Source organism: Marmota monax, unplaced genomic scaffold (assembly GCF_021218885.2).
Source record: "Marmota monax isolate L192 unplaced genomic scaffold, Marmota_monax_Labrador192_F-V1.1 WCK01_AAM20220418_F8-fsc00292, whole genome shotgun sequence".
NCBI classification, from domain to species: Eukaryota; Metazoa; Chordata; class Mammalia; order Rodentia; family Sciuridae; genus Marmota; species Marmota monax.
The window spans coordinates 871,831-899,521 of record NW_026692864.1 but is presented as its reverse complement, the minus strand read 5'-3'; the positions used below and the strand labels follow the sequence as shown (position 1 = coordinate 899,521).

The 27,691-nt window shown below is 38.8% G+C and overlaps 1 protein-coding gene and 1 pseudogene across 3 annotated transcripts; both read left to right on the top strand.

Annotated features, from left to right (window-relative positions):
- Nucleotides 1-5: 5 nt before the first annotated feature.
- Acox1 (acyl-CoA oxidase 1) lies at nt 6-27,691 on the top strand. 3 transcript variants are annotated; one of them, XM_046449649.2, is made up of 14 exons: nt 6-239; nt 675-834; nt 14,274-14,434; nt 16,391-16,498; nt 18,249-18,368; nt 18,509-18,624; nt 19,053-19,222; nt 20,748-20,910; nt 21,631-21,821; nt 22,056-22,235; nt 22,361-22,466; nt 22,582-22,725; nt 22,832-23,038; nt 23,561-27,691. In XM_046449649.2, the coding sequence occupies exons 1-14, from the start codon at nt 131-133 to the stop codon at nt 23,609-23,611; spliced, it is 1,986 nt and encodes a 661-aa protein (XP_046305605.1). In that variant the 5' UTR covers nt 6-130; the 3' UTR covers nt 23,612-27,691. The 3 variants fall into 3 exon arrangements, with proteins under 3 accessions (XP_046305605.1, XP_046305604.1, XP_046305606.1); XM_046449648.2 differs by lacking the exon at nt 14,274-14,434 and adding an exon at nt 7,124-7,284 and having other exon boundaries at nt 7-239; XM_046449650.2 differs by lacking the exons at nt 6-239; nt 675-834 and adding an exon at nt 7,156-7,284.
- On the top strand, nt 26,350-26,445 carry LOC124096105 (U6 spliceosomal RNA; annotated as a pseudogene).

Sequence of the window (27,691 nt, the reverse complement as noted above, 5' to 3'; positions counted from 1 at the left end):
GCCGGGGCCAGCGGGGCGGGGACTCGCGACGTCCTGGGACTGCTCTTAGGGCCCAGCCGGCGCTAGAGCTGCGGACACTGTCGCTTCTGCCAGCACTGCCGCTGCCTCGTCTCCGACACCGGCCGATACCATGAACCCGGACCTGCGCAGGGAGCGGGCCGCCGCCACCTTCAACCCCGAGCTGATCACACACATCCTGGACGGCAGCCCCGAGAAAACCCGGCGCCGTCGAGAGATCGGTGAGGGCGGCGGGCCGGCCTCCGTTCTCTCGCAAGCAAGGCTGAGACCCCCCTCGAAGAGGAGTCGGTGGCGCTGTGGGGCTTCGGGAGAGCTGAGACTCCCACTTGGAGGGACGGCCCATGACAGGGGTTGGGGGTCTCGCCCTTCCGGAGCTGTGCTCGCGATTCAGACCTGCAGTCAATAAAGGAGGGTCGATTTCGCTGGGGGCGCGGTGGCGCACGTCTGTAATCCCAGCTACCCGGGAGGCTCAGGCAGGAGGATCGCAAGTTCGAGGGCAGCCTCAGCAATTTAGCAAGACCCGGTCTCAATTTTTTCTTTAAAAAGGGCCGTGGTGCTGCTCAGTGTCAGACCGACCTTGGGTTCAATCCCCTGTACCGGGGGCGGGGCTTGGGGAATGTCTATCTTCCTCTTGATGTCCTTTAACTCCCTTGTAGAGAACCTGATTATGAACGACCCAGACTTCCAGCATGAAGACTATAACTTCCTCACTCGCAGCCAGCGTTACGAGGTGGCTGTCAAGAAGAGTGCTAGCATGGTGAAGAAGCTGAGGGAGTTTGGCATCGCAGATCCTGACGAAATCATGTGGTTTAAAAAGTAGGTATACCTTACCACAGGGCAAGTATTGTTAGCCCAGACTTCACAGCTGCGGACTCTTTAAGCCTTTTATCATCATTCTTGGCATGTGAAGGCCCACACAAGCATAGTTTCGTGCCTATTGAAAGTTGTACCTGTGGAAAATAATGTGGTTACTTTTGTATCTAAGCTTTTTAGTGAGATGACATGTTTGTAGAATGCTGGTAATAAAAAGAGAGTTTTCATTCTCAAGAATTCAATCTCAGGAATCTTTTATTTTTCAAATTCTTTCACTAGCATCTGAATTTGGAGTGATTTTAAATGCAGGAAGAGGTTGCTCTTTCTAAGAAGGAGACCTACTAAATTTCTGAGTTTGGAAAGGTTTTCAGTTGTGAAACCAAATGTTGAAGTATTTTGTAGTAATAGCATTTTATTTTTATAAGATAGTGTAGTTCTTGAGTTTAAAATAATGGGAACTATGAGGATGGAAGAAGAACATTAGTCTAACCTCAGAATGAATTTGAAGTATTCTAAGAACCTAGCATTGTTGAATCTAGTGACAGGTTTAAATGGTTGTCTTGTGCAGGAAATCTGCCTTGGTCCTAGTGCTGGAAGAGAGTCTATCTTTTTCTCAGACCACCTGTTTTCATTGCACTTGCTTTGGTTTTTTAATTAGATAAAAAAATATGGGGCTGGGGTTGTAGCTCAGTGGTAGAGCACTTGCTTTGCATGTATGAGGGTCTGGGTTCCATCCTCAGCACCACATAAAAATAAATAAATTAAAATAAAGATTGTGTCCATCTACAACTAAAAAATATATTAAAAAAAAAAAAAGAAATATGGAGTTTCTGGCTTAACCTAAATTAACACTCCAGTATCAGATTGTTTTGGTCTATAGCATCTCTTACAAGTCTCATTTATTTCTGGGCATCTCCTTTTTTTAAGTTTCTGTGTTTTAGAGGAACTCCAATATTTTCATCAGTAAAGATTAAATTTGGGACTGGGAGTGTAGCTCATGGTAGAGACTTGCCTAGCATATGCACAAGACCCTGGGTTCAATCCACAGCACTGCATAAAAATAAGTGAAAAAGCTGAGTGCAGTGGTGCATACCTGTAATCCCAGTGACTTGGGAGACTGAGGCAGGAGGATTGCAAGTTCAAAGCCAGCCTCCATAATTTGGAGAGGTCATAAGTAGTTTAGTGAAACCTTGTCTCAAAAAAATAACTAGGGGTGCAGCTTAGTAGTTAAGTACCCCTCGGATCAGTCCCTGGTACCAAAAAATAAATAAGTAAGTTAAATTTTGTGAATGTTGTATTTTCAAGAATGAAGATATACCATCCCCCGAAACCAAAATCCTAACATTTTCTCTGATAAGCAGATGCTGATTCATAATGGAGTGGGGGTAAGGAAGAATACAATTACTTTAGATTTCATAATGGGGTGAGGGAAGAGGAGGGGTTATGGGGGATGAATTATAGTAGAATGAATCAAGACATAATTATCCTATGTACATATATAACTATATGATCAGTGGGATTCTACATCATGTATAACCAGAAGAATGAGAAGTTATACCCTGCTATATATGATGTATCAAAGTGCATTCTGTCATGAATAACTAATTAAAACAAAAAAATGATTATATATAAAAACATGAAGATATATGAAACATGTTACAAATTCTACCTTTGTGTAGTAATGCTCCCCTATACTACTTTCTCTAAGGCATTTAGCATCGATTTTCAACTTGGCTTAGTTATTATGAAGACGAAATGACCTACTCTGGCCCTTAACACTTTGCCCAGAACTCCATTCAATTTGTTTTTCAAAATTTTTTATTTTTGGTAACACAAATTGGAGTATTCTCCAATTGCCAATTATTCATTTTTGTTTCTGAGGTTTGTGACTCATGGCTGTGAGGATATTGAGGGAGAGTAAATTCTAAATTGTTACCAAATGACCTGAGTTGAGTTTGTAAACTTTTAAAAATTAGTTAAGATTGTGCACCTCTGTAATCCCAGCTCATGCCTATAATCCCAGAGGCTCAAGAGACTGAGGCAGGAGGACTGCTAGTTTGAGGCCACCCTCAGACTCTGTCTCAAAATAAAAAGGGCAGGAAATGGAGTTCAGTGGTAAAATGCTCCTGGGTTCAATCCCCAGAACCAAAAAAAGAATAGAAATTTGGGGTAGTTTTAGTTTTTTAAGTGGTTGATGCAGCCACTTTCAGAATTGGTGTACATTATAACTTGGTAGTTTGTGGTGTGTAACCAAACATAAGTGAAGTCACAGGAACTAGAATAAAGTTTTTGTGTTGGCTAAAGAGCCTGTGGACTCCAGTCAGCTTTTTTTTGTGTATCACTTTTCACCTGAAATATTAAAGTATCAACTTTAACAACCCTTTGGTATCCTCCCAGTGTCCCTAGGCTATGACAGGGAGATCATAAATTAGATTGGAAATTAGTTTTGGCAGTTACTGCCTGAGATCAGATAAGCCAGAGCATATAATCCCATCAATATGATAAACTCATCAGTTGTGACCAATGTTTTGGTTTGCCACTAAAAAAAAATGTGAGTGGGGGCTGTGTAGCTCAGTGGCAAAGTGCTTGCCTAGTATGTGTGAAACACTGGGTTTGATCCTTAACACCACATAAAAACAAAATAAGGGCGTTCTGTCCATGTTGCCAGTTAACTATGACATACCATTAGTTGTGAGATATATTGGATTTCTTAAATGCTAAAATGAGGGGGAGGGCACTAGAATTAATGAAATACAGTAATATTTCTGGGGAGGACTTGGGGCACTTATTTGTCTCTTTTACATCCATTTCTCCTATCACAAAATAAAACTTAAAGAGCCTGTTTTGAAGCTGACTTAATATTGGTAAAATACTTTTTTAAGATTTTCCAATTTCAACAAAGAACTGTTTCTTCTAGGCTTTGCTGCTTGGAGAAATGTTTTACTAATCTTTCCTGTAACTTTGTCTTTATGCTGTTTGCTATGAAAAGAAAACTGTAAAATATTCTTTTTTTTTTTTTGGTTTTCTGATTTTGTAATGAGACTCATATCTCATTCCTCATTCTTTTCTCCTCTTTAAACAACATCAAAATGTAAAATATTCTTAAGAGTTATTTGAAATTCTAATGAGGATCAGTCGAGTTTTTTGTTAACCTTCCTAGGTTTTCAAAGCTGGTTTCCAGTGGCTATGGGTGCAGCCCAGGGGTAGAGTACGTGCTCAGCATCTGTGAAGGCCTGAGTTCACCCTAGCACCCCAGAAATAAAAATAAAAAATTAATTAAAGCTGGCTCCTTAAAAACCATTGTCAGATGGAATTAAACATCATTTAACACACTCAGTTTTTAAGTTGTTTTTCAGTACTGAGAATTGAACTCAGGGGTGCTCTAATATTCCCTAGCCCCACCCCCTTTTTTTTTTCTATTGTGCTGGGGATGCGACTCAGGGCCTTGTGCACGCTGGGCAGGTGCTCTACCACTATGCTATATCCCCAGCCCCACATTTTGTTCTTGAGTTGAATTTTAAATGCCTAGAAACAAAAACATATTTATTAAGAATGAAAATATTTCATAGTTTTATTTTGTATCCCATATTTTCTATTATTTTCTCAAATTATTTTGCATTAATGTCATTTTAAAATTTTTTAATATTTATTTTTTAGTTGTGTCTTTATTTTATTTATCTTTATTAATTTATTTACCTTTATTTATCTTTATTAAATAATATCTTTATTTATTTATTTTAATGTGGTGCTGAGGATCGAACCCAGGACCTCACATGTGCTAGGCAAGCACTCTACTGCTGAGCCACCACCCCAGCCCCCATTAGTATCATTTTCAGAGTACTTTACTAAATTATTTGGCCTTTTAGGTTCTCTCATGGAATGTGAGTGCCTTAATAGTTTTACCCAAATAACCATGCCACTTTTTTGTCTTCTCTTTCCTTTGTTTTTTTTTTTTGGAACTGAGGATTCAATTCAGGGACATTTTACCATTGAGCCACATCCCCAATCTTTTTATTTGATTTTTTTGGGGGGAGGGGGTGGTGCTGGGGATCTAGCCCAGGGCCTTGTGCATGCAAGGCAAGCACTCTACCAACTGAGCTATAGCCCCAGCCCTATTTTTTTAAATTTTGAGACAAGGTCTTGCTAAGTGCTGAGGCTGGCTTCCCTAGTTGCTGGGATTACAGATGTGTGCTATGGGTGCCTGGCTCTTCTCTCTTTTTTTCTTATGGTACTGGGATGGAACCCAGGGCCTTTCAAGTGCTAAGCATGCATTCTACCATTAAGCTACATCCCCTGCACTTTTTAAATTTTATTTTAAGCTGGGCTTAGTAGATTGTTCAGGCTGACTTTGAATTTGTTGTAATCCTGTATTGGCTTCCTAAGTAGGTAGAATCTCAGGCATGTACCACCATGTCCAGCTACTGCTTTTATTTCTCAGACATTCTATATGTTTGTTTCTTTATATATTTATGAAAGGAAATGGGAAGGGTATAACTACTGGTTGGTTTAGTGAGAGGTAGAATGCTTGAGATGTGGTATATTTTCCGAATTATGGAACTTGCATAATAAAGGAGTAAACTGCTGCTTAACTAGAGTACTTAGAAATAAACTTCCCTGTTCTGCATATTCTTAATCCTCCTATTTTCCTCCAATGTTTGGGCTAAAAGGCATTTTACTATTTTGGGGCTTTGTTGTTGTTTATTTCTCTATTTGCTTATTAAGACGTTGGCTAGCCAGTCATTTCTTGGATATTTGGCAGTGTTTTATCCCTAGCATTCCTGAAATGTGATTTTCTACCCTAAGCTTATGACTGAAACCATTGGCACAGAGAAAACATTTTTTACTGATGCTAACCAGCAACCTCTATTCACTTTTACACAACTTTGGGTACATTCCTTCTAGTGGGATCTGTAAGAATTATAACAAATCACTGGTTAAATAGAAGTATTAGTATCTAGTCAGGTGAGGTAGCACATTTTTGTAATCCCAGTGACTTGGGAGGCTGAGGCAGGAAAATTGCAGCCTCAGCAACTTAGCAAGGCCCTAGCATCTTAGTGAGACCCTGCCTCAAAATATAAAAAGGAATGGGTATGTGACTCAGCAGCAGAGCACTCTAGGGTTTAATTGCCAGTACCTAAAAGTAATAATAATAATAATATCTAAGAGCATCTATCCAGAGAGTGGTTGATTTCTAATTGGTTTATGATTTGAATAAGATAGAAAACAATGAGATAGTTTGAACAGTATTTACTTAGAAAATAGAAAAATAAGAGGGTGCCTTGTATTTGCGGTTGCTTCTGTTAAGGAAGTAGGATGGCTTCAGGGCTTCCCTAGAGTGGACCGGCAGCTTACTCTTCCATGCCTTGTTCATACTCTGTTCCTGGACAGGCTGAGATATACTGCCTTCCTAGTCATTCATTGAGAACACATGAAGATCAGTAAGATAATATGTATTTTGTATTTTAAGCTCTTAGGATGTGTCAAAGTACAAAATACACCCCTAGAAAATCTACAAGACATCATAACCAAAACATACTAGTATGTGTAATTTGTATTTTGACTATTTCATGGATTTGTATTATGAGAAGATAGATGAGGGCTGAATTCAGTGTGATGTAGAGTTCCCTTAATCTGGGGTAATATTCATTGGCCTTTGGGTAAGTTTTTAACCTGTACACATGACCTATTGCCCATCTATGAACCCTGGGGACTTTTAGACATCTTTAATTCTGTTCTGGAATACACATTTACTCTTTGGTATATTTGCTTAGATCATTTTGGGAAAGATAGTTTAAATTATTCTTAAGAACTTTTGTTAACAGTTCTGCAAATCAGTGTTCTATGGAGTTTCTTTTGATGTTCAAAACAAACTAGTAAAACCTGAAAGTAATGCAAAAACAAATAAAACTTAAAAAAAAATTCAACCCACCAAACCAGCAAATAACACCAACAAAACCAATTGTTTGAGATTGAGAGTAGAATTTAAAAAGGAATTCTGGGGTCTGGGGGTGTGCGTGGCTCTGGTTAAGTCTTTGCTTAGCATAGTGAGGCCCTAGTTTCAATCCCTACCACCAGAATTATGACCCTGAAATTACCAGAGGGAGAGAGAGATACCACCAGATCCTTATGTTGACTTTTTAGGTAATAAAATAGTAAAATTGACATTTAATTTAATAAGAAAGGGATTTCAGTTTTCCTGACCTTCATCCTAAGGGATAAGGTTGTTAGGATTGGGTGATAGGGATGCAGTTTCTAGAGTAAGGCTGAGATCCTTTTCTTTTCTCTCCTGTAGACTACAATTGGTCAATTTTGTGGAACCTGTGGGCCTCAATTACTCCATGTTTATTCCTACCTTGCTGAATCAGGGCACCACTGCTCAGCAAGAGAAATGGCTGCACTCATCTAAAGGACTCCAGATAATTGGCACCTACGCCCAGACGGAAATGGGTCACGGTTAGTCCACATCTGAGGGTCCGCGGGTAATCCACCTCAGGACTTCACTTAAAAGTGACTCCTGCCATTTTATTTTTATTTTTTTCTGCTGCTAGATGTTTTGGATTTTATTTTTAAATTGTTACTTAAAAATTTGGCTTCTCTTTTTCTCCTAGGTTATTTATTTTCCCCTAAATTGGCCCAAAACTCTGGCCTGTTTACATCCTTCAGTGTTATTTCTTAAAACCTTTTATCATTGTCCTGTGAACAAGTGCTAAGCAGTTTGGAAAGCTGTGGTTTAAAGATATCAAAGCACACTGTTATGTTGGTGCATTTATTAAAAACTTTGGAAATTCTTCAGAGGGTTAGTAATATTTGGAATATGTCTCTGCTTTAAGAAAATTAGATGTGGATTTTAATGGATACAGGGTGATGGCAGGTAAACGTCTTACTCTTCCGTTGATCAGTAGCAACCCTGAAGTTAGGAGAAAAATTGCATGGTTCTCTTCATCTGACTCCAACAGTCTTTACATATATTTTTCCATACATATCTGTGGACCCTGTGTTGCCAGTAATTCTTAAATTGTTCCTAAATGCCTGACTACTTTCAGTAATCTGAAAAGTAGTCATCTTAATGTGAAATAGGTTCATTTCATAGATAAAGCCATTGGCAGGTTTGAGTGTTTTGAATTTGAGCCTGCTCAGTCTCATCTCACTGTGAAAATGGAAGGGAAGGTGGAAGGGCTGAAAGAATCAGGAAAACTTAATTTTTAATTGGCTATTCTTTGATTTATGAATTGGTTTAAGGAAAGTGTTAGTTATCAAAATACCTCCATGGGGACTGCAGATTCTGTTCATATTACAAGCTCCTTACTAAAAACTCAAGACGTTGGTGTCAGGATACCAATCCTGAAATTAGAATCAAAGATTTCCTGAGGAAAGAAAGATAACATTCTTTATACAGTCTTCCTCTCTCTGAGAGAGTGTGTGTGTGTGTGTGTGTGTGAGTGTGAGTGTGTCCGTGCATGCATGAATGCTTGTAATCTTGAAGTAGCTTTGTGGTACAAACCCTTTTTTTTTTTTTTGATGTTTTCATATATATCACTTTAGCATTTAATTGACTTAATAGCATCCTTCATAAGTGACAAAAGATGTGAAATATCCTGAGGCTAATGGGTCTCTCTTTCTCTAATTGGTTTACTACTTCTGCCTCTACAAAGTACATTGCAAATGTGTATTTGCCCTAAATTTCAAAGAGAGGGAGAAAGAAATGAAGACTTGAACTTCACTGATTTGAGAACAGAAATTGGGCTAAGATTCTACGTTGTTCTATTTACATTTACTAAATTTTCTTTCCTATATTGCTTCCAAATAAGTATTTTCTTATGTTTAAACAGATTTTGTATTAATCTCTGTAGTTTACTTTAGAATAGTGTTGTGAGATTAAGTTTTGTTTCTTGCTGGGATGTTATTAATTTATATTGATGTTTTATGTTGACTTCTATTCTTTTCTAAGTAAACCAGTTACTTTGTTGGTTAATTTGTATCACAGGACAGTATTACCTCATATAGAATAGGTAAGCCTAGCATGGTGATTCACACCCGTGTCTTGGAGGTTGAGCTCAATCCCCACTATCAAAAAACAAGCAAGCAATAAAAAGTTTGTCAGCATCAGACAAACAGTCTAGGTGGCAGTCTAGTTACCTGCAGAAAGAGTTCATTACCACTTTCTCTCTCCTCCCACAGCATGTCCTCCCTCTTCTAAAAACATGCCAGAAAACTCACTTGCTCTGTGGGATTGTGAGTCTTAATTAAAGGCTGAGGCCAGAACCAAGGGGGCTGTCTTACCTGGGGTTCTGGGATTGAAGGGACAGCCTGTGGAAGCTGGTCCAGCATTACCATCCTGACCACACATATATCTTTAGACCACAAGTGGGTAGTATGTTCAACATGGCTGTAGGATGCATTTTGACATAAATGGAATATAACTTATCATTCTTCTGGTTGTGCATGGTATAGAATTACGCCTCGTGTCATATATGCATGTAGGGTAATAATGTCTGATTCATTCTACTAGTATATTAGTTCTTCATTGATCTCTTCATGGGGATTCTTTTTGCCTTGTTTTCTTTTCTTTTTTTTTTTAAAGAGAGAGAATTTTAATATTTATTCTTTAGTTTACGGCAGACACAACATCTTTGTTTGTATGTGGTGCTGAGGATTGAACCCAGGCCGCACGCATGCCAGGCGAGCGCACTACCGCTTGAGCCACATCCCCAGCCCTGTTAATGCTTTTTTCATGACTTTTTTTTTTCCTATAGTATTGGGGGGATTGAATTCAGGGCCTTGTACATGGTAGGCAAGCACTGCCACTGAGGTACATCCCCAGCTCTTTTAATTTCATTTGGGGATAGGGTCTTGCTAGGTTGCCTAAGTTGTCTTGCTAAATTGGCCTCTAGCTTGCAATCCTTCTTAATCCTCCTGAGTAGCTGAGATTACAGGTGCATGTCATCATGCCTGGCTTATTGATACTTAAATATTAAATAAAGCACCTTTTTTCCTTTGAAAGTAAAGACCAGTAGTGAACTTGATTTTTGTAAGTCACTACTCTTTCCTTGCCTTTTCACTACTTTCTCTCCACATGCTAGATAGTCTTCTGTTCTCTTTTTCCCAAATGATTCTCTTTTTGTTGATTCTCCTATGAGATTTTTTCTCTGGATATTTAGGTCATTCCAATTTCCCCACCATTATTGATAATAATATAAACTTTATAAAGATCTATATTCTATGCTGGGGATATAATTCAGTGGTAGAGTGCCTGCCCAACATTTGTGAGGTCCTGGGTTTGATTGCCAGCACCACACATGCAAAACAGTATTCTTTGGGGTTTTATCTTTGGAATATCTTTTTCAGAAATGAATTACTGCTTTGAAGGGAATGAACATTTTCTAGTTTTTATTGCATGCATAGTTTGAGACTTTTCCTAAAACAACAGAACAATGTACAATGTATATTTTTTTAAATATTTGTTTTTTAGTTGTAGGTGGACACAATGTCTTTATTTTACTTATGTGATGCTGAGGATCAAACCCAGTGCCTCATGCGTGGTAGGCAAGTGCCCTACCTCTGAGCCACAACCCCAGCCCGATTTACCATATCTTTAGCAACTTCTTTTTAAAAATTTTTTAGTTATAGATGGACACAATATCTTTATTTTATTTATTTTTATGTGGTGCTGAGGATTGAACCCAGGTCCCACCCGTGTGAGGCAAGTGCTCTACCACTGAGCCACAATCCCAGCCCTCATTGCTGTTTTTTAATATAGTTTTAAATCTGATAGGATAAGGCTCCTATTTTTACCTCAAAATACATGTTTGAGTAAAAAAGAAATAACATTTATTTGGTGTTTTGTTATTGTTGTTGTTGTTGTTTGGTACTGGAGATTGAACACAGGTGCACTTAATCACTGAGCCATATCTCCAGCCCTTTTTATTTTTTATTTTGAGACAGATTCTCACTAAATTTGTTAGGGCCTTGTTAAATTGCTGAGACTGGCTTTGAACTTTCGATCTCCTGCCTCAGTCTTCCAAGCCACTGGGACTACAGGTGTGTGCTACTGCACCTGGCAAGTATTGTTTTTTTCTTAAATATAAATCTTATAATATCCTGAGTTAAGTTGCTTAACAAATTTTCCTTATTTTGTTATTTTAAAAAAAAAAATTTATTAGTTGTAGTTGGACACACTACCTTTATTTTATTTATTTATTTATTTATTTTTATGGGAGTGCTGAGGATTGAACCCAGTGCCACATACATGCCAGGCACTCTACTGCTGAGCCACAACCTGTATTTTGTTATTTTTTATAAATTGTCTTTCTCTTTTCTGGGGTTTCCATATGAATGAACCTAATGAATAAGAATTCAGTAGATTTTTTTTTTCCCACTCTGTTTGTAGCCTTAAAGATTTTCTTAGTGGATTATTTGCTGTATTTTGTTGTTTTTGTTGATTTCAGAATTATAATCATGCTATCCATAGAGATGCTATTTTTATTTATCTATTTATTTATTTATTTGTGTGTGTGTGTGTATTAAGCTATTTTCCTCTTAGTATTGGTTTCCATCCTGGTAGCTTGTAGGAGAGACCTGGAAAGGCCGTTTGGTGTATGGTGTAAAAAGAACTGACTCTAGTGCTTCTTTCAGTATAATCTTGGTACTTTGTTGTTTTTTGTTTTCTCATTTCTTGTATTATTGGAGATTGAATCCAGGCCTCATGCATGAGCACTGTACCACTGAGCTATACTTCCTTCGAACTCTTTTAAAATTTTGTTTTGAGACAGTGTCTCGCTAATAAGTTGCCCACACTGGCCTTGGACTTGTTATCCTCCTGCTTTAGCTTCTTGAATAGCTGGGATTACAGCGGTGTTCCACCAACCTCAGCTGGTGTTTTTTAATTTTATGATAAATTAGTTAAAAGAAATATGTAATCATACCAAATCAACTTTTTACAACAAATCTTGGTTTGAGTCAAAAAAAAAATCACTTTCTCCTTGTAGCATTTCTAAATTTTATCTACTTCTGAATCATATTTTAATGAGAAACATTTTTTAACCAAAAGTGTTCTTCAGTTTCTGATTGTAGTAGTTGTACCCGCTGCCTTACATGTATTCCATGGTGCCTCTCGGTGCTCAGTGTTACTCCATAGCACACCACACAGGTGCACCCCTTGAGTCTGATGAGGGCTCCCTTGTGGCCTTGCCTTCAACCAAGAATCACTGATTTCTAGTAACACAAAATAGCCTCCCATGACAATACTGAAAGGCTGCTCCCAGGTTTCAGTGCCAGTGGAAGGAGCTAAGTTGCTTAATAAAATTTCAGTATTTTGTTACTTTTGTACAAAATAGTTTTCTCTTTTTTGGGGTTTCATATGAATGATCCTAATAGATAAGAATTCAATTGATTGTCCCCTCACCCCACTTATAGCCCTTCTCCCATACTGGGGATTGAACCCAGGGATGCTTTAGCATTGAGCTATATCCAGGCTTTTTTTATTTTTTGAGACAGGGTCTCACCTAAGTTGCTGAGGCTTGCCTCAAACTTACAGTCTTCCTGCCTCACCCTCCCAAGTCTCTGGGATATTTATTGGTGTGTGCCACACATTCTTTGATTTTTATGTGGTTGGTTAGCTAAAAGCCCACCTACTTGATTGCAAGTCATTGATCAGCCTTTGTCTGAGCAATAGGACCTCATTATTTTCCTACTTACCTTAGAACAAACTGAGAAATTTGAAACCTGAAACATTGTGTAAGCTCATTTCTAAGATAATTAAGTAGAATAATAGCTACAATATATAGTTGATTAATTGGGAGCTGGAGGTGAAACAGAATGCTAGTGACTTGAAGCACACAGAGGCATATAGAACTGTTCCTATTCTTAGAAAGAAATCTGAGACACAAACTTTTAAGTGGAACAAAATGACCACAGAAGTAACTATCTGTTGGTACAGCGAATTGTGGTAGTGCTGGAGTATTTTTGCTGATGGTGTCACCGGTGGTACAATTTTTCAAAGGAGCCCTCAATTGGCTTAATGTCATGGCATTTTGCATCCTCCTCTACTAGTGATGGTCTAAAATTTGGGGGCCAACAGAGGTGAGGCAAAGAACCTCACCCCCCCACAGGTGCAAAGGCCTATCCACAAGTATGGCTGTATGCTGGACCGGTAGTCAGTGACGGGTATGATCCAATTGCAGTGGTACCAACCTAAGACAGGAGGCTGACGCCTAGAGGTCAGTTCATCCGATGACGGGTAAGGACCATATGTTGAATTGGACTGCCTAACAGGCACGGTCCCTAAGCCACATGCTTGTTGTTTAAACAGAGAGGGGGAGATGTTGAGAGCCACAGCCAAAGGGGCCCCAGCAAACTTCCAGCTGCCAGCAAACTTCCAGCTGCTGGCTGATGATTGGCTCACAGCGGCCCCAGCAACATCTAGCTGATTGGCTCCTCGGCCCCAGCAACATCTAGCTGATTGGCTCCTCTGCGGTGATGCTCATTGGGCTGTTTCCCTGCCCTTTCAGACCACGGAGCTGCTCATTGGGGGACTTTTTTGGCTCCGCCCACGTGACCCAGCCAATCGGCCTCAAGAGCAGGAGGATTGTGGGAGGTGGGGAGAAGCTTGTGTGGGAGAGAGAGGCTTGTGGAAAGCCGGTGGTGGCAGTTCAGGCTCTGAGGGTTTTTCCTGAGAGGCTGTTTTGTTTGGTGTGTGTGGTTCTAAAAATAAAGTTAGTTTCTTTTGACAAGTGGCTCCTGATTGTGCCCAGCCAGACTGTGGCAATTTAAGACTAAAACCAAGATATTTATAATCATTGGTGATAATTCCTGAATAATCATAATGGAATGCTTGTTATGCATGGATCTGTAATTTGGGATTATTGTAGTCTGCACTAGAAATTGCATGTCTTTTTGATTATTTAAATTATTGGGATGAAGAGCACTGTCAATTTTTGTATTAATTTGTTTCAGCGGAGCATGGCCAAAATATCCCAACCTAGAAGCATTATTGAAATTGCATCTAGGAAAAACTTGAGTGGGGAGGTATCATATTGTTACTCTGAGGGAATTGCAGTTTTCTCCTGTTTCTCTTCCATCAGAGTAGTCTCATTCTACTTAAATTCTCCATTCCATACAGCCTTTTCAAATTTTTTGTTAATTTTGATTTAATTGCTGGACTGGAGTGGTACCTTGTACATGTGGCTTTGTGCTGCATGGACTTGGGGATTGGCAGCTGTCCCTACTATACTCCTTGCCAACTTAAGAAAGGTGGTGATTGCGAAGTAATACAGAAAGCAGCAGTGCTCCCATCCTTGTGAAGTGCACATGACTAATTCATACTTACCCAAGGTTTTTTTTTTTTTTTCCCCCCCTCTTTCCCTCACTCTATCTGTTCAAATTGATGGTTCTTTCACACCTGATGATGCTTCTTTCAAATGCCCGTCCTTGTTATTTCTCCGAAGCTTTGTGCACCGAGGGCGACCTGAGCCTTTGGATCTTCACTTGGGCATGTTCCTACCCACCTTGCTTCACCAGGCCACTGCGGAACAGCAGGAGCGTTTCTTCATGCCCGCCTGGAATTTGGAGATCACTGGCACTTATGCCCAGACAGAGATGGGTCATGGTACAGTGTGTTCAGTCTACCTTCTGGGTGGGGTGTGCTCCTGCCAGCTGGGCAGGTATGGAGTGCCCATCTCCTGTTAGGAATGGCACATCAGCCAACTACGAGCTATTTAAAAGAGCTTCTTCTGCAGAGTCCAGGTTTGGACATAGATAATGATTTGGTCATGGAAATTAAGTTATCATAGTGATTTTTCTGATTAATTTTTTATGGTTCCCATTTAAAAGGTCAAGAATGACAAATTAAGCCTTATTTACCAAATGATTTTTCAAGTTCATTCATGTTGTATAGAATCTACACATAGAATTTGAACCCATATATTTTCTTTGCTACTGTCTGATTACTGCTGATACCCTAATGCACCTTTGCAGATCCCAGAAGTACATATTTAATTGTATGTATGTTCTTTGGCTTGCTTGAGGGAAATGAGTAGCTTAGTATAATGAAAATTTGCAACATTTTATGCCTTGAAGTTATTTATATTTTGATTCAGTAAATTCAGAAAAGTTCTGAAGGTGGCTTGACCAGAAAAATTAAAAGATAAGCTGTACTTTCAGGCTGTTGGCTTCAGACTTGGTATACAGCACCTTTCTTTATTTTCCACCCTCATCTGCCCTGCTTCATGAACCTAAATGGGGTTGAAGGTAGTAGCTGTTCCTCTTATTTGTTCTGAATTGGTGTCTCTTTTGCCATTTACTTAGTTCTTCCTACTTTTTTCCTGCTCTGAGATTTCAGGAAACCTACTATATTGCCTCTTAATTCCTTAATTCTGTAGAGTTGCCTTTTACTACTCAGTGCTGAATAGTAGTTTACAGGATTTTATAAGAGGCACAGCAAAATAATTCAGTTCCTTGTGCATTTGAAAACATTTTGTCTTTATCTGTTCTGTTTAGTATATTTTTGTTTTTTTCTGTTAAAGTTTCTTTGGTGAATGGAATATAAGTGCCTGGGTTCTTGACTCCCCTACAGGGGAAGAATGAATTGCACGTAAACTAGCCATTTCTCTTACTCGTCTTGAAAATTTTGAAATATTTTATAGTTTAAGCATTCAGTGAGATCTGGCATTATCCAAGTAGTTTGGTAGAAGGTCCTCAGTATTTGCTTAGTAGAGTTTAATTAGAGTGTCACCAGGGACATTTTTCTATGGTTCTTTTCAAAGAATTTTAGCTTTTTTTTTTTTTTTTTTTTGTGGTGCTGGGGATCGAACCCAGGGTCTTGTGCATGTGAAGCAAGCACTCTATCAACTAAGCTATATCCACAGTCCACAATTTTAGCATATTTGTATTAGACTTTAAAACACAAGTCCCCATCATATCTTTAGTAAAACATGAAACTAAGAACCCTTCCCCTGTCGTACTTGTGGCCCAGCTAGGATTTTAAAAGTCCCTCTTTAAGGCCTTTTTCTTCAATGAATATACCTTTTTAAGTTCTTATTTTCCATCCTAGCAATCATTCTGAAATAAATTATCAATTTACAAAAAAAAAAAAAAACAACTTTAGCTGAAGTCTGTTCCTGTCACTTATTATCTCATTTTCAGTAATAAGTAGCTCCAGAATGTTGAAGTGGTGTGGTAAACACAGTACACATCATGGAAATTTTCACAATTGAAATTCAGAGATGAGTTTAAAAGGACAGTAAACTTCCCTGGTAGGATCATACATTACAATCTTAGGAAAATACGGTTCCAAGCTTCCTTTGCATTTTCTTTTGGTAGGTCTAAAGAAATGTTACAAATTAACTAAATCAGATGTAAAAATGGAACATGCGTGGAAAACTGTCTGATAGAATGGGAAATTAATTATCTTGCTTATCAACCATTTGTACTCATCTACAAATGTAGTGTTGTTAGGTTTTGCTTTTCTCTGAGATACTAGAGCTATGAACTGGGCAGGAAGTTTTACCCTGCACCACTATTTTTACACATGTTTATCCAAAGGAAATGTAATTTATTTCCATAGGAACTCATCTTCGAGGCTTGGAAACCACTGCCACGTATGACCCCAAAACCCAAGAGTTCATTCTCAACAGTCCTACGGTGACCTCCATTAAGTGGTGGCCTGGTGGGCGTAAGTGAATTTTTTAGCATTTATTGGATATTTTGAAGATTTGTAATGAGATTATATGTGCAATGTAGACCTTACGTGAGAATATCATTTTGAAATGCAGAAAAAAAACTTTTAAGTCTTTAAACTATTCATAACTTCCTTTCGTGTTACATATTATATATATTTATACATCTTAGCACAGAAATGACTATTATGCTATTTTTCTTAGTTTTTCATCAAATGTTCCCACATATTACCATACTTTGCATCATCATCATTTAAAGTAACTTAATATTGGGCTGGGGTTGTAGCTCAGCGGTAGAGTGCTCACCTAGCTCATGTCAGGCCCTGGGTTCAATCCTCAGCACCACATAAAAATAAATAAATATATATATCGTATCTTTATGTAAAACATGAAACTAATGTCCAGCTACAACTAAAAAATATATATATTAAAAAAATAAATAAAGTAACTTAACATTATCTTACCAAACAGTTGAGTATTTTTAAAATTTTGATTATACATATATTTTTTTTATTTTTTATTTTTTTTAAGTACTGGAAGTTGAACCCAGGGATGCTTCATGAAGCCACATCCCCAGTTCTTTTTATTTCTTTAAATTTTGAAACAGGGTCTTGCTAAGTTGCTGAGGTTGGCTTTAAACTTGGGATCCTCCTGCTTCAGCCCCTTAAACGCTGTTTTTAGTATTTTTCATTCTGAATTATTGTCTTGGGATGTATAGGTCAGATGGCATCAATGGTTGAAGGATTTTACTATCACATTATTTTTGCTGTGTGACATTATATTTTGATATGAAGAAAACTAGAATGCAAAAGAATGAATATTATCTCTGGAAGTGCTAGCCAGAGGCCGCCCTGCCCCACAGGAGATTGTACAGTGGTGGGAGGGTTTTTTTAAAATCTCTGCTTCTCAGTGTGGTAGCCACCTACCACATATGGTTCTTGGGCAGTTGAAATAAGGGTAACTAGGGAACTGAAACTTTTATTTAATTAGAATTAGTTAATTAATTAATTTTACATTTGTAGTTGTAAATGGACACAATACCCTTACTTTATCATGTGGTACTGAGGATTGAACCCAGCAGCTCACATGTGCTAAGCAAGCCCTCTACCACTGAGCTACAAACCCAGAAAAGAAGTAATTTAAATTAACATTATGATGGTTATCCTAAAATTTTCTTTATGTAAATACGTGAGAAATAAGTAAAATAAAGCTATTTTTATTTATTTTTTTTTTTTTGGAGAGAATTTTTTAATATTTATTTTTTCGGTGGACACAACATCTTTATTTTTACGTGGTGCTGAGGATCAAACCCAGTGCCCTACGCATGCCAGGTGAGCGCGCTACCGCTTGAGCCACGTCCCCAGCCCCATAAAGCTGTTTTTAAATGAAGAATTGCTTTGCCAAAATTTAATAAATTTTAAAAACTGAACTTAAGTGACTTCTTTCTGAAAACTAGGTGGAAGACTGTCTTAAAAAAGGCTGTCTAGGGCTGGGGCTAGGGCTCAGTGGTAGAGCAATTGCTTAGCATGTGTGAGGCACTGAGTTTGATCCTCAGCAGCACATACAAATAAATAAAATAAAGGTCCATCAACAACTAAAAAATATTTTTAAAAATGGGGTCTGTCTAGACAACTTGCTCTGGCTTATGTTAATTTAACACACTGTTGTCCACTCTTCTGTTTGCACCTTTTAAAAATATAAGAGCATCTGCCTGCTCACTGTCTCCTGTTCTCTTTGATATTGCAGTCGGGAAGACTTCAAATCATGCTATAGTTCTTGCCCAACTCTTCACTCAGGGGAAGTGCTATGGATTACATGCCTTCATCGTACCTATTCGTGAAATTGGGACCCACAAGCCCTTGCCAGGTAAGGAATGTTCATTGGATATCAAGGTGAAAATTAAACTGAGCACTTGCCTTGCAAAAAGTGTAAGGCACAACTAAACAGGAGGCAGGAAGTTGCATTAGGGATTCAAGAATCTCATGTCTTTCTGTCATCTGCTGTAGGTATTACTGTTGGAGACATTGGCCCCAAATTTGGTTATGAAGAGATGGACAATGGCTACCTAAAGATGGACAACTATCGTATTCCCAGAGAAAATATGCTGATGAAATATGCCCAGGTATATTTAGCTAGAAAACAGGGCCCAGGATGCCCAGCATGGGGGTGTAGTGGCTACTGATAACCATTGGTAACCATGGGCTAGAATAATATGTTTTTATAAGGTGATGATGTTTTTATTTTTGATGCTTCATTTATTGTGGCGGTGAAATCAGGAGCAGTTGACAGGGGTGAAGCAGTTGACCTAGTTTTTAAACTCTGGTTCTCAAACTTTTACATGCTTTAGAATGATTCAGAGGACTGGTTAAAACGCAGGCCTTGCCCCCAGAATTTCTGGTTTAGTGAGTCGGTGTAGGCACTGAGGTGTACTATTTCAGACAAGTTTCCTGGTCATTGCTGATGCTGCTGTTCCAGGAACGTCACTTGGAGAACCACTGAACTACCACTGGGCTCACAGAAGGAAGCATCAGTTCTATATTGTTCTTCCAGGTGAAACCTGATGGCACATATGTGAAACCTCTGAGTGACAAGCTGACCTATGGGACCATGGTGTTCGTCAGGTCCTTCCTTGTGGGAGAAGCAGCTCGGTCTCTGTCCAAGGCCTGCACCATTGCCATCCGCTACAGCGCTGTGAGGCATCAGTCTGAAATCAAGCCAGGGTGAGGATAGCATCTGAGATGGTGTAGTACTGATATTGAGATATCAGAATTAAATATGAGTAGAGAAGATTCATTAGTTGTGAAAAATTAGCTAGGGTGGCTGGGCACAATGGCCCATAGCTATATTCGCAATTACTCAGGAGGATTGCAAGTTTAAGGCCAGCCTGGGCAACTTAGTGTCTTACTGCATGAGACCTTGGACTCAGTCCCCAGTACAAACAAACAACAACAAAAATATAGAGTGGCAGTGTACTAGGCCTTTTACTTAGTATCTAGACTTCCTTGTTTTGAGAGGAAAGATGAGAATAACCATCTTAACTGCTGCCCCCCACCTTAGGGCTGGGTATCTGACCCAAGGTGTCAAGCGTTTTAAACCAGAACTATATCTTGAGCCCGCCTTATTATTTTTTAGCCTTCCAAGTAAATAGAAATGATGTTATTTGAAGTATTATAAAGGATATGTTCAAAACACTGAAATCGGTATGAAAGTTAAAATTACTGATAATGGTTACAAGTTGTATATAATGGAAGTAGCATTAAACTTGATTCCCTTAAGAATAAAGAAACTGAAGCTGGAGAGTATAGCTCAGTGGTAGAGCACTTGCCCAGCATGTATGAGACCCTGGGTTTGAACCCCAGGGCTACAGAAAGAGTCCAATGAGAGCTGGGCGTGGTGGCACACGCCAATAATCTCAGCAGCTCAGGATGCTAAGGCAGGAGGATCATGAATTCAAAATCAGCCTCAGCAACTTAGTGAGACCCTAAGCAACTCAGTGGGACCCTGTCTCTAAATAAAATACTAAAAAGGGCTGGGGATGTGGCTCAGTGGTCGACTGCCCCTGAGTTGGTTCTTCAGTACAAAAAAAAAAAAAAAAGGCCAATAAGAGCAGACCTTGGGGCTGGGGTTGTGGCTCAGTGGTAGAGCGCTTGCCTTGCACATGTGAGGCCCTGGGTTCAATCCTCAGCACCACATAAAAATAAATAACGAAAGATATCAGAAAATTTAAAAAAAAGAGAGCAGACTTTTATTAATTCTTAACACTTCAGAATATTTATCTCTATGTATTTGGTCTTCTCCAAGATTGTGGTCAAAATAGCTGATTCACCATATGGAATGCTGGACCTTGTTGGCATCCCGTTCCTTTTATGAGGTTATCTAGCTTTGGTTTTGTGTGTTGCCCAAGAAGCGTGGTTTCCTTAGTCATACTAGAAAGACTAGGATGGATGGGGCTTTTGCACCTAAAAGATTTTGTCCATCTGTGGTGGTACAGAAAAGAAGCTAAGGGCATGGTCTTACAGAACCAAAGAAACTAGATTTAAGTTGAGGATCTGCCACTCATTAGCTGTGTGACTTCTGATTCTTAACCTGTTTCTTATGTGTAAAATGAAGATAATGACAGCTATTTTGCAGGGTCTTTATGAGGATAAATAAGTGATTCAAGAGTGCTTAGACCAGAACCTGGCACATGGCAATTTCTGATTAAGCATTTATTTATTACTTTTTTTCTTTGTCTATGTAATTTAGTGAACCAGAACCACAGATTTTGGATTTTCAAACCCAGCAGTATAAACTCTTTCCACTTCTGGCCACTGCCTATGCCTTCCAGTTTGTAGGCGCATACATGAAGGAAACCTACCATCGGATTAACGAGGGCATCGGCCAGGGAGATCTGAGTGAGCTGCCTGAGGTACATGTTGAGTCTCATTTACTAGTGGGTGCCCTTCTGTTTCACATTTTTTTTTTAAAACAACTGTGTTTATTTGTTTGTTTGTTTGTTTGTTTCGTGGTGCTGGAGATTGAACCCAGGGCCTTGTACATGCAAGGCAAGCACTCTACCAACTGAGCTATATCCCCAGCCCCTGTTTCACATTTGCCTGTTGGGAAATGTCCAGAAGAAACTACACGGGGTGATTTCCTGAAAAGAATGACGTATTCTTGGTACTTTAACTGATTGAAAGTGGGTCAGATACAAAGACATGATTTTAACTTTGTGGGTTTTGTTTTTAAGTATCATAAGTGTTGAACCACAGTGGTCATTTGTCAGTCAAGGGAACATGAAAAGGGCTGACTTTTGCTAAGTCAAAAGTTCAGAAGTGAGGGCTGGGGATGTGGCTCAAGCGGTAGCGCGCTCGCCTGGCATGCGTGCGGCCCGGGTTCGATTCTCAGCACCACATACAAACAAAGATGTTGTGTCCACCAAAAACTAAAAAATAAATATTAAAATTCTAAAAAAAAAAAAAAGTTCAGAAGTGAGTGTGAGAGTATTATTAATTCAGGCCGGTCAACTGATTGCTGCTTCACTTAATTTGAAGAGCAACTGACGGGTTAGAGAAAGGTGTGTGTTTTCTCATTGGAACACAGACACTGAGCACCATAGGTGTTCTTACGGACTGTGCTTGTCCCCCAGCTTCATGCCCTCACAGCTGGGCTTAAAGCTTTCACCACCTGGACGGCAAACGCTGCTATTGAAGAGTGTCGGATGGCTTGTGGTGGTCATGGCTATTCTCATAGCAGTGGTATTCCAAATATTTATGTCACTTTCACCCCAGCCTGTACCTTCGAAGGAGAAAACACTGTCATGATGCTACAGACAGCCAGGTGAGAACTGAATTCACGATGTCTCCTATTAGTTTGAGTCCTTTCCATGGGTTCCTGTTGCCATGCTTTCTCACGCATGTGCATGTATATTTGTTTGCAAAAGACATAGTTTGGCACCTGTCTTGACTCACTGTTTTTATCTGTGGTCAGTCTAGCAGGTCTGAAACACCTGTCACGTGGTGCAGTCTGTTTCAGGAGTGGGGTTACTAAAAGTACGTGTACTGGTGATTGTAGGTTCTTGATGAAAAGCTATGACCACGTGCACTCAGGAGAGCTGGTGTGTGGCATGGTGTCCTACTTGAATGACCTGCCCAGTCAGCGTATCCAGCCACAGCATGTGGCAGTCCGGCCAACTGTGGTGGATATCAGCAGTCCAGACAGCCTGACAGAAGCATATAAGCTTCGTGCAGCCAGGTGAGCTCACCCTTGGAAGCTCAAAGACCCAGCTGTGGGGGCTTCTGGGCAGGGTAGATTAGAGAAGGCATGAGTACTGTGGATCATTTCCTCAGCTCTCCACTTTTCCTTCATTTCCTTAATAGACTAGTGGACATTGCTGCGAAAAATCTTCGAAATGAAATGAGTCACAGGAAAAGCAAGGAGGTAGCATGGAACCTAACTTCTGTTGACCTTGTTCGAGCAAGTGAGGTCAGTAGTAGTTCTCTACCCTCCCTCTGCCCACCCCACTTTTCTTTATTGGCCTGGTTGCTGTGTATTGGGGTCTTCCCCAAGGTCCCCACACACTGTTTTCTTTTTTATCTAGGCACATTGCCACTATGTGGTAGTTAAGCTCTTTTCTGAAAAACTCCTCAAAATTCAAGATAAATCCATCCAAGCTGTTTTAAGGAACTTGTGTCTTTTGTATTGTCTGTATGGAATAAGTCAGAAGGCAGGGGATTTCCTTCAGGTAAGAATTCTTTAAGTAGAAAAATAATTATTATCTATTATAGTTTTGTGTATATAAACCTCTGTCCACATACATATTTTTATGTATTTATTTTGGTTTACTTTAGGGGAACATCATGACAGGGTCTCAGATTACCCAAGTGAATCAGCGTATAATGGAGTTGCTCACTATAATTCGCCCCAATGCTGTTGCTTTGGTTGATGCATTTGATTTTAAGGATGTGACGCTGGGCTCTGTTCTTGGCCGTTACGATGGGAATGTGTATGAAAACTTGTTTGAGTGGGCCAAGAAATCCCCACTGAACCAAACAGAGGTAAGAAACACATTCTTTCTGCCTTCTGAAGTTCTTCATTTATTTTTTTGTAGGGCTAGAGATGGAACCCAGGGTCTCATGCATGCTAGCAAGGCAAGCACTAGGTCACTGAGACACACTCCCAGCCCACTGAAGTTCTTTTTTTCAGTATGAGGTAGAAAAGGCCTCTGGAAAGCCCAAAGGCACTGTGGCCACTTTATTTGAGCAACAGATTCAGAAAGGAACTGGTTTATTCCCACAATAAGCAGGGTTTTAATTTCTTTGAATATTTAATAACTAATTGAACACTTTATTTTGAGACAGAATCTTGCTAAATTGCCAAGAACTTGCAATCCTTCTGTCTTGGCCTTCTGAGTCCATATCTGCTCAATTTGACTCAGGGTTTTTTTTTTTTTTTTTTTTCCTTCCTAATTTGAATCTGAATCCAAATGAAGCCCAGATAACTTCTCATTAAAAGTAGGCTATTTACATGGCAATATGGCAAGGTTGTAACAGTATTTCTGCCCTCTCCTTTCTCTACAGGTCCATGAATCTTATCACAAGCACCTGAAGCCGCTGCAGTCCAAGCTCTGACGTGTGAGAAGGACAAGTTACGGTGGCTCCAGAAAGCAGCTGTGTGCATCTCTCTCTCCTACCCAAGGCACACATCTTTGCAGAATCTTTATTACATTCATATAGCTGTAGAACAAATGATAAATTGGCCCTTTTTCTCTTTTTATAAATGAAGAAAAAAATGAACAGATTTCAGAGATTAAATTGAAAAAAGGATACGTTCTAAGTGCAATTAACACTGAAAGAGACTTCTCAAGCATTCAGAAAAAAACTAAAGAAATGGCAGTGTGACTTCCATTTGTAATGCTGCTGATCCCCGTTAGGTCATGACTTTTGATAATTAGCAGAATTTATCTACTAAGTACTTAATTATTTTTTGAATTTTAATTGCTAATCACTGGAATCATGGGCTATTTAAGTGTGTTTAAGCAAAAGTACTTTTTAAGTGGGGCAAAACCCTTCCAAGCTTTCCTGCTAGATGACCTGTTGCTCCTACTAGGACTGGCTAAAAAGTAGGACTGAAGAAGTGGGATGGAGAAAGAAAGGAAAGTAATAAGAAACCTAATGTGAGTGAATGTGTGCTTGGCACATTTCCTGTGTGCTTCTTTCCTTTGCTGATGTGTTGCTCCCTTCTGACCCACATTAGCATTTCCAAGAGGCCTCTTTGAGAGAGGTCCTCTGCAGGCCCTTTGTCTTACTAGTTAGAGATTCATCACCACTGTAGGGATTTCTAATTGTCATTCTAGGATTATGACTCTTTTTGTCCTCAGCTTCTGGGAAGGAATAGATAGTAAAGTTATCTCTCTATATGACATTTGGGCATTGCTGGGGCCTCAGTGTGTTCATCTTCTCCCTCCCTCCCTCTTGCATTCCTCTGAAAGAGGTACTGAAGAAGGGAGGAAAACATTCCTTAGTAGAGTACATGTAGGCAGAATCTGCATGCAGCTGTGGCACTGCTGTAGTTTTGGTGACCTTATCAACTAGATTTCCTGGGACAATCCAGATTTTGTGTTCTGTCATTTAGGCATAAGCCATTAAAATACTTGGAGGCTACTAAGTGTTTGGCATTAGAAAAATAAATGAAAATTTCACTTAGGTCACCACTTATACCCAGAAAAACCCTTTGATACAAACCATGTGTTCTGATTTTTGTTTAGAAAATATAATTGAAAGGACTAAAGGGTAAATGGAAATTCCATAGATTGTTTCCTATTATCTGGTTTTGTTGTATGTATCAAGGAGCTTTATATGAGTTGCTAAATTGTTCTTCCAGTTGAAATCTAATTTGCACAATCATTCTGTATTTAAAGGTTAAACATATACCTTTTAATGAATTTTTTTTTAATCAATGTTAAAAAATATCACTTGATTTTTTTTTTTTTTTCTTTTCTTTTTTCAATACTGGGTATTGAACACAGGGGCTCTCTACACTGAGCTACATTCCCAGCTCTTTTCATTTTTTATTTTATTTTTAGGCAGTATCTTGCTAAATTGCTGAGGTTGGCCTCACTTGAAACCTCCAACCTCAGCCTCCCAAGTAACTGGAATTATAGGCATGGGCACTATGCCAACCACTTAATCTTTTTTTTTTTTTTTTTTAAGCCTTTTTGTGATCCCTTACTCATGAAAAAGTTTCTAGGACAGTTTCTGAGAATAAATTCGATGGAAACAATTTCCTTGTATGAACCTGACATAAAATTTGTCCCATGGGAGCTGGTAATATGAGTGAGACTTTTAGGTTACAACAGAAATACTGTCTGTTGACACAGCCTTAATTTTTTCTCTCTGAGAACTGATAATTGTGTTATTATTGAAGAGTTGCACTGTCACTCATTGGCTGTATATTGACAATTCAGATTCTGGAAAATTAAGAAATGAATTATATGACTCCATATTGACCTGTTAAATGTAGAATTGCCAGGCATGTTGCATGCCTGTAATCCCAGCTTTTGGGAAGGCTGAGGCAGGAAAATTGCAAGTTCATTTGCCTGAGAAACTTAGCAAGTTCCTGTCTTGCTAAGTTTTTAAAAAATATTTTAAAAAATAATAAAATGAAAAGGGCTGGGGATATAGCTCAGTGGAAGCACTTGCTTAGCGTGTGCAAGGCCCTAGGTTCAGTTCCTAGCAAACACAAAAAAGGAGTTAATTTCAAAATTAGTGTTACAATGCTGTATTCACAGATGAACATTTATAGGCAGCAATATATGGTGTCTGAACTGACCCACCTAATCCAGCTACATAGAGCTGGGATCAGTCTTAGCAGATTTCAGAGATTGTGGGCCCACAAAGTCATCTTCATTCAGCACCTTGAGTTTTATTTTAAAACTAAATATGACATTTGATACTAGTATTTTTCTTAATATTGGAATGTTTTTGTCTTGAACTTTGTGCAATGTAATCAAAGATTAAAAATGTAGTAAAATTTCTGATTTGTACTATTGAGGAAAAGCATGCCACACAAATATGTTTAACTTATGAAGAAATTTTAAATGTAGGTTTGTAAGGTCTTGGTAACGCTAAGAATGAGCAAGAAAGGAACAATGACTGAACAAGTAGCAGATGTAAATGAATATTATTAATGAGATTTTTCTACTAGATAATACTGAACCTTTTTTAAAAATGAAATTTTGACGCTAACTAGATATTTGTTATTTTAAATGGATAGAAATTGAACTTCTTCCTCATTTATTGCCCCAATAGATGAATGCCAAGGTATTTCAATGTTTGGACATTAGTGACCTCCAAGCACAGTTGAGTCCTTGCTTTGGCAGCACATATACTAAAATTGTAACTGTATAAGTTAGTATGGCCCCTATGCAAGGACGACACAAACTTGTGAAGTGTTCCATATTAAAAAAAAAAAAAAGTTGGTCCCAAGCCTTTGTGGCCTTTAATCTTAAGGATATTTGCTTAAATATGATATTAATTATGTTCACATGCTTTCTTATGATTTCAGATTCCACATATCTGCAGGCATTTTATAGTTCCTAAAGCTAACATGTTAGGTCTTAATTCTTCATTATAATGCTTTGGAGAAATACAACTCTCCATCATCCTGGAATTCTCTGGGATCAGTAAGTCTTTGGACAATTGCTGCTCAGTTTCTCCCCCCCCCCCCTTTTTCTGAGTTCTTCCCATCCATCTTATTAGGAAGGAAGTGAATTAGTTGCACATGGTCTGTAACACCAGTCAACTTTTATATATGTGGAGGGTACACCTGGAATTACAGATTGTCTTCAAGCAGTAACTATGCTTGGAAATTGAGCCCGAGACCAAGACTTGTTGATTCTTTTTAGATAAGTTTTGATGGTTTTCATGAAATGATGCAGTTGTAAATCAGCTAGCATTCAGTACTGTGTTCTTATATGATTAAAACAAATGAATTTAATGAAGTAATTGTAATTAAATTACTTCATTAAATTAAAATAGTGGTGGTAGGGTTCTGCTTACAATTGTCCACACAAAATTTTTCAGTGCCTAGTCATGTGATCTATGATAGATAGTATGAATATATAATGAGTTTTGCTTTAGGGTTACAAACCACTTACTGGTTGCAAATCCTAAGATTCAGGATGTTTTGTCTAATTTTTTTCTAGTGCTAGGGACGGAACCCAGGACCTCACACATGTTGAACAAGTGCTCCACCACTGAGCTACTGCATCATCCCTTGTTTTGCCTTAAATTTAAGTGAGCCATTGATTGTCTTGGGACTGTAAGGACAATTAGGAGTAATTTCAAGAATTCTCAGTTAAAAAAAATGTTTTGGTACAATAGTGTTGACTGTTTCATAAGATGATTTCTAGGTAGCACATGTGTGATCTTTAACATAATATTCCGACTGCTGACTCGTTGGTAAACATCTAATTTCCAGTAGCTATGGATTCAACTAAATGACTGGTTTAAGCTTGGTTCCTACTTAATCTGCATTTAGCTGGAATTCGTACTCAACCCTGGCTTGACCATCCTGTGGGGGTGGGAGTGGGAATCATGGGATAGCAATGACCCTCCAGTATTGCTTGATCTGGGAGTAAGCCAAACCACTACTCCTATTTTGCTTTGTGAAACTGAATAACCCTTAATAAAAAGCACAGACAAGAAAAA

What these genes read in the sequence shown, in the direction of transcription:
- Acox1 (XM_046449649.2), top strand. Translation starts at nt 131, where the DNA reads ATGAACCCGGACCTGCGCAGGGAGCGGGCCGCCGCCACCTTCAACCCC. An exon ending in CCAGACAGAGATGGGTCATG is followed by an intron (nt 14,435 to 16,390) that starts GTACAGTGTGTT and finishes TTATTTCCATAG; the next exon opens with GAACTCATCTTCGAGGCTTG. An exon ending in ATGATGCTACAGACAGCCAG is followed by an intron (nt 21,822 to 22,055) that starts GTGAGAACTGAA and finishes TGGTGATTGTAG; the next exon opens with GTTCTTGATGAAAAGCTATG.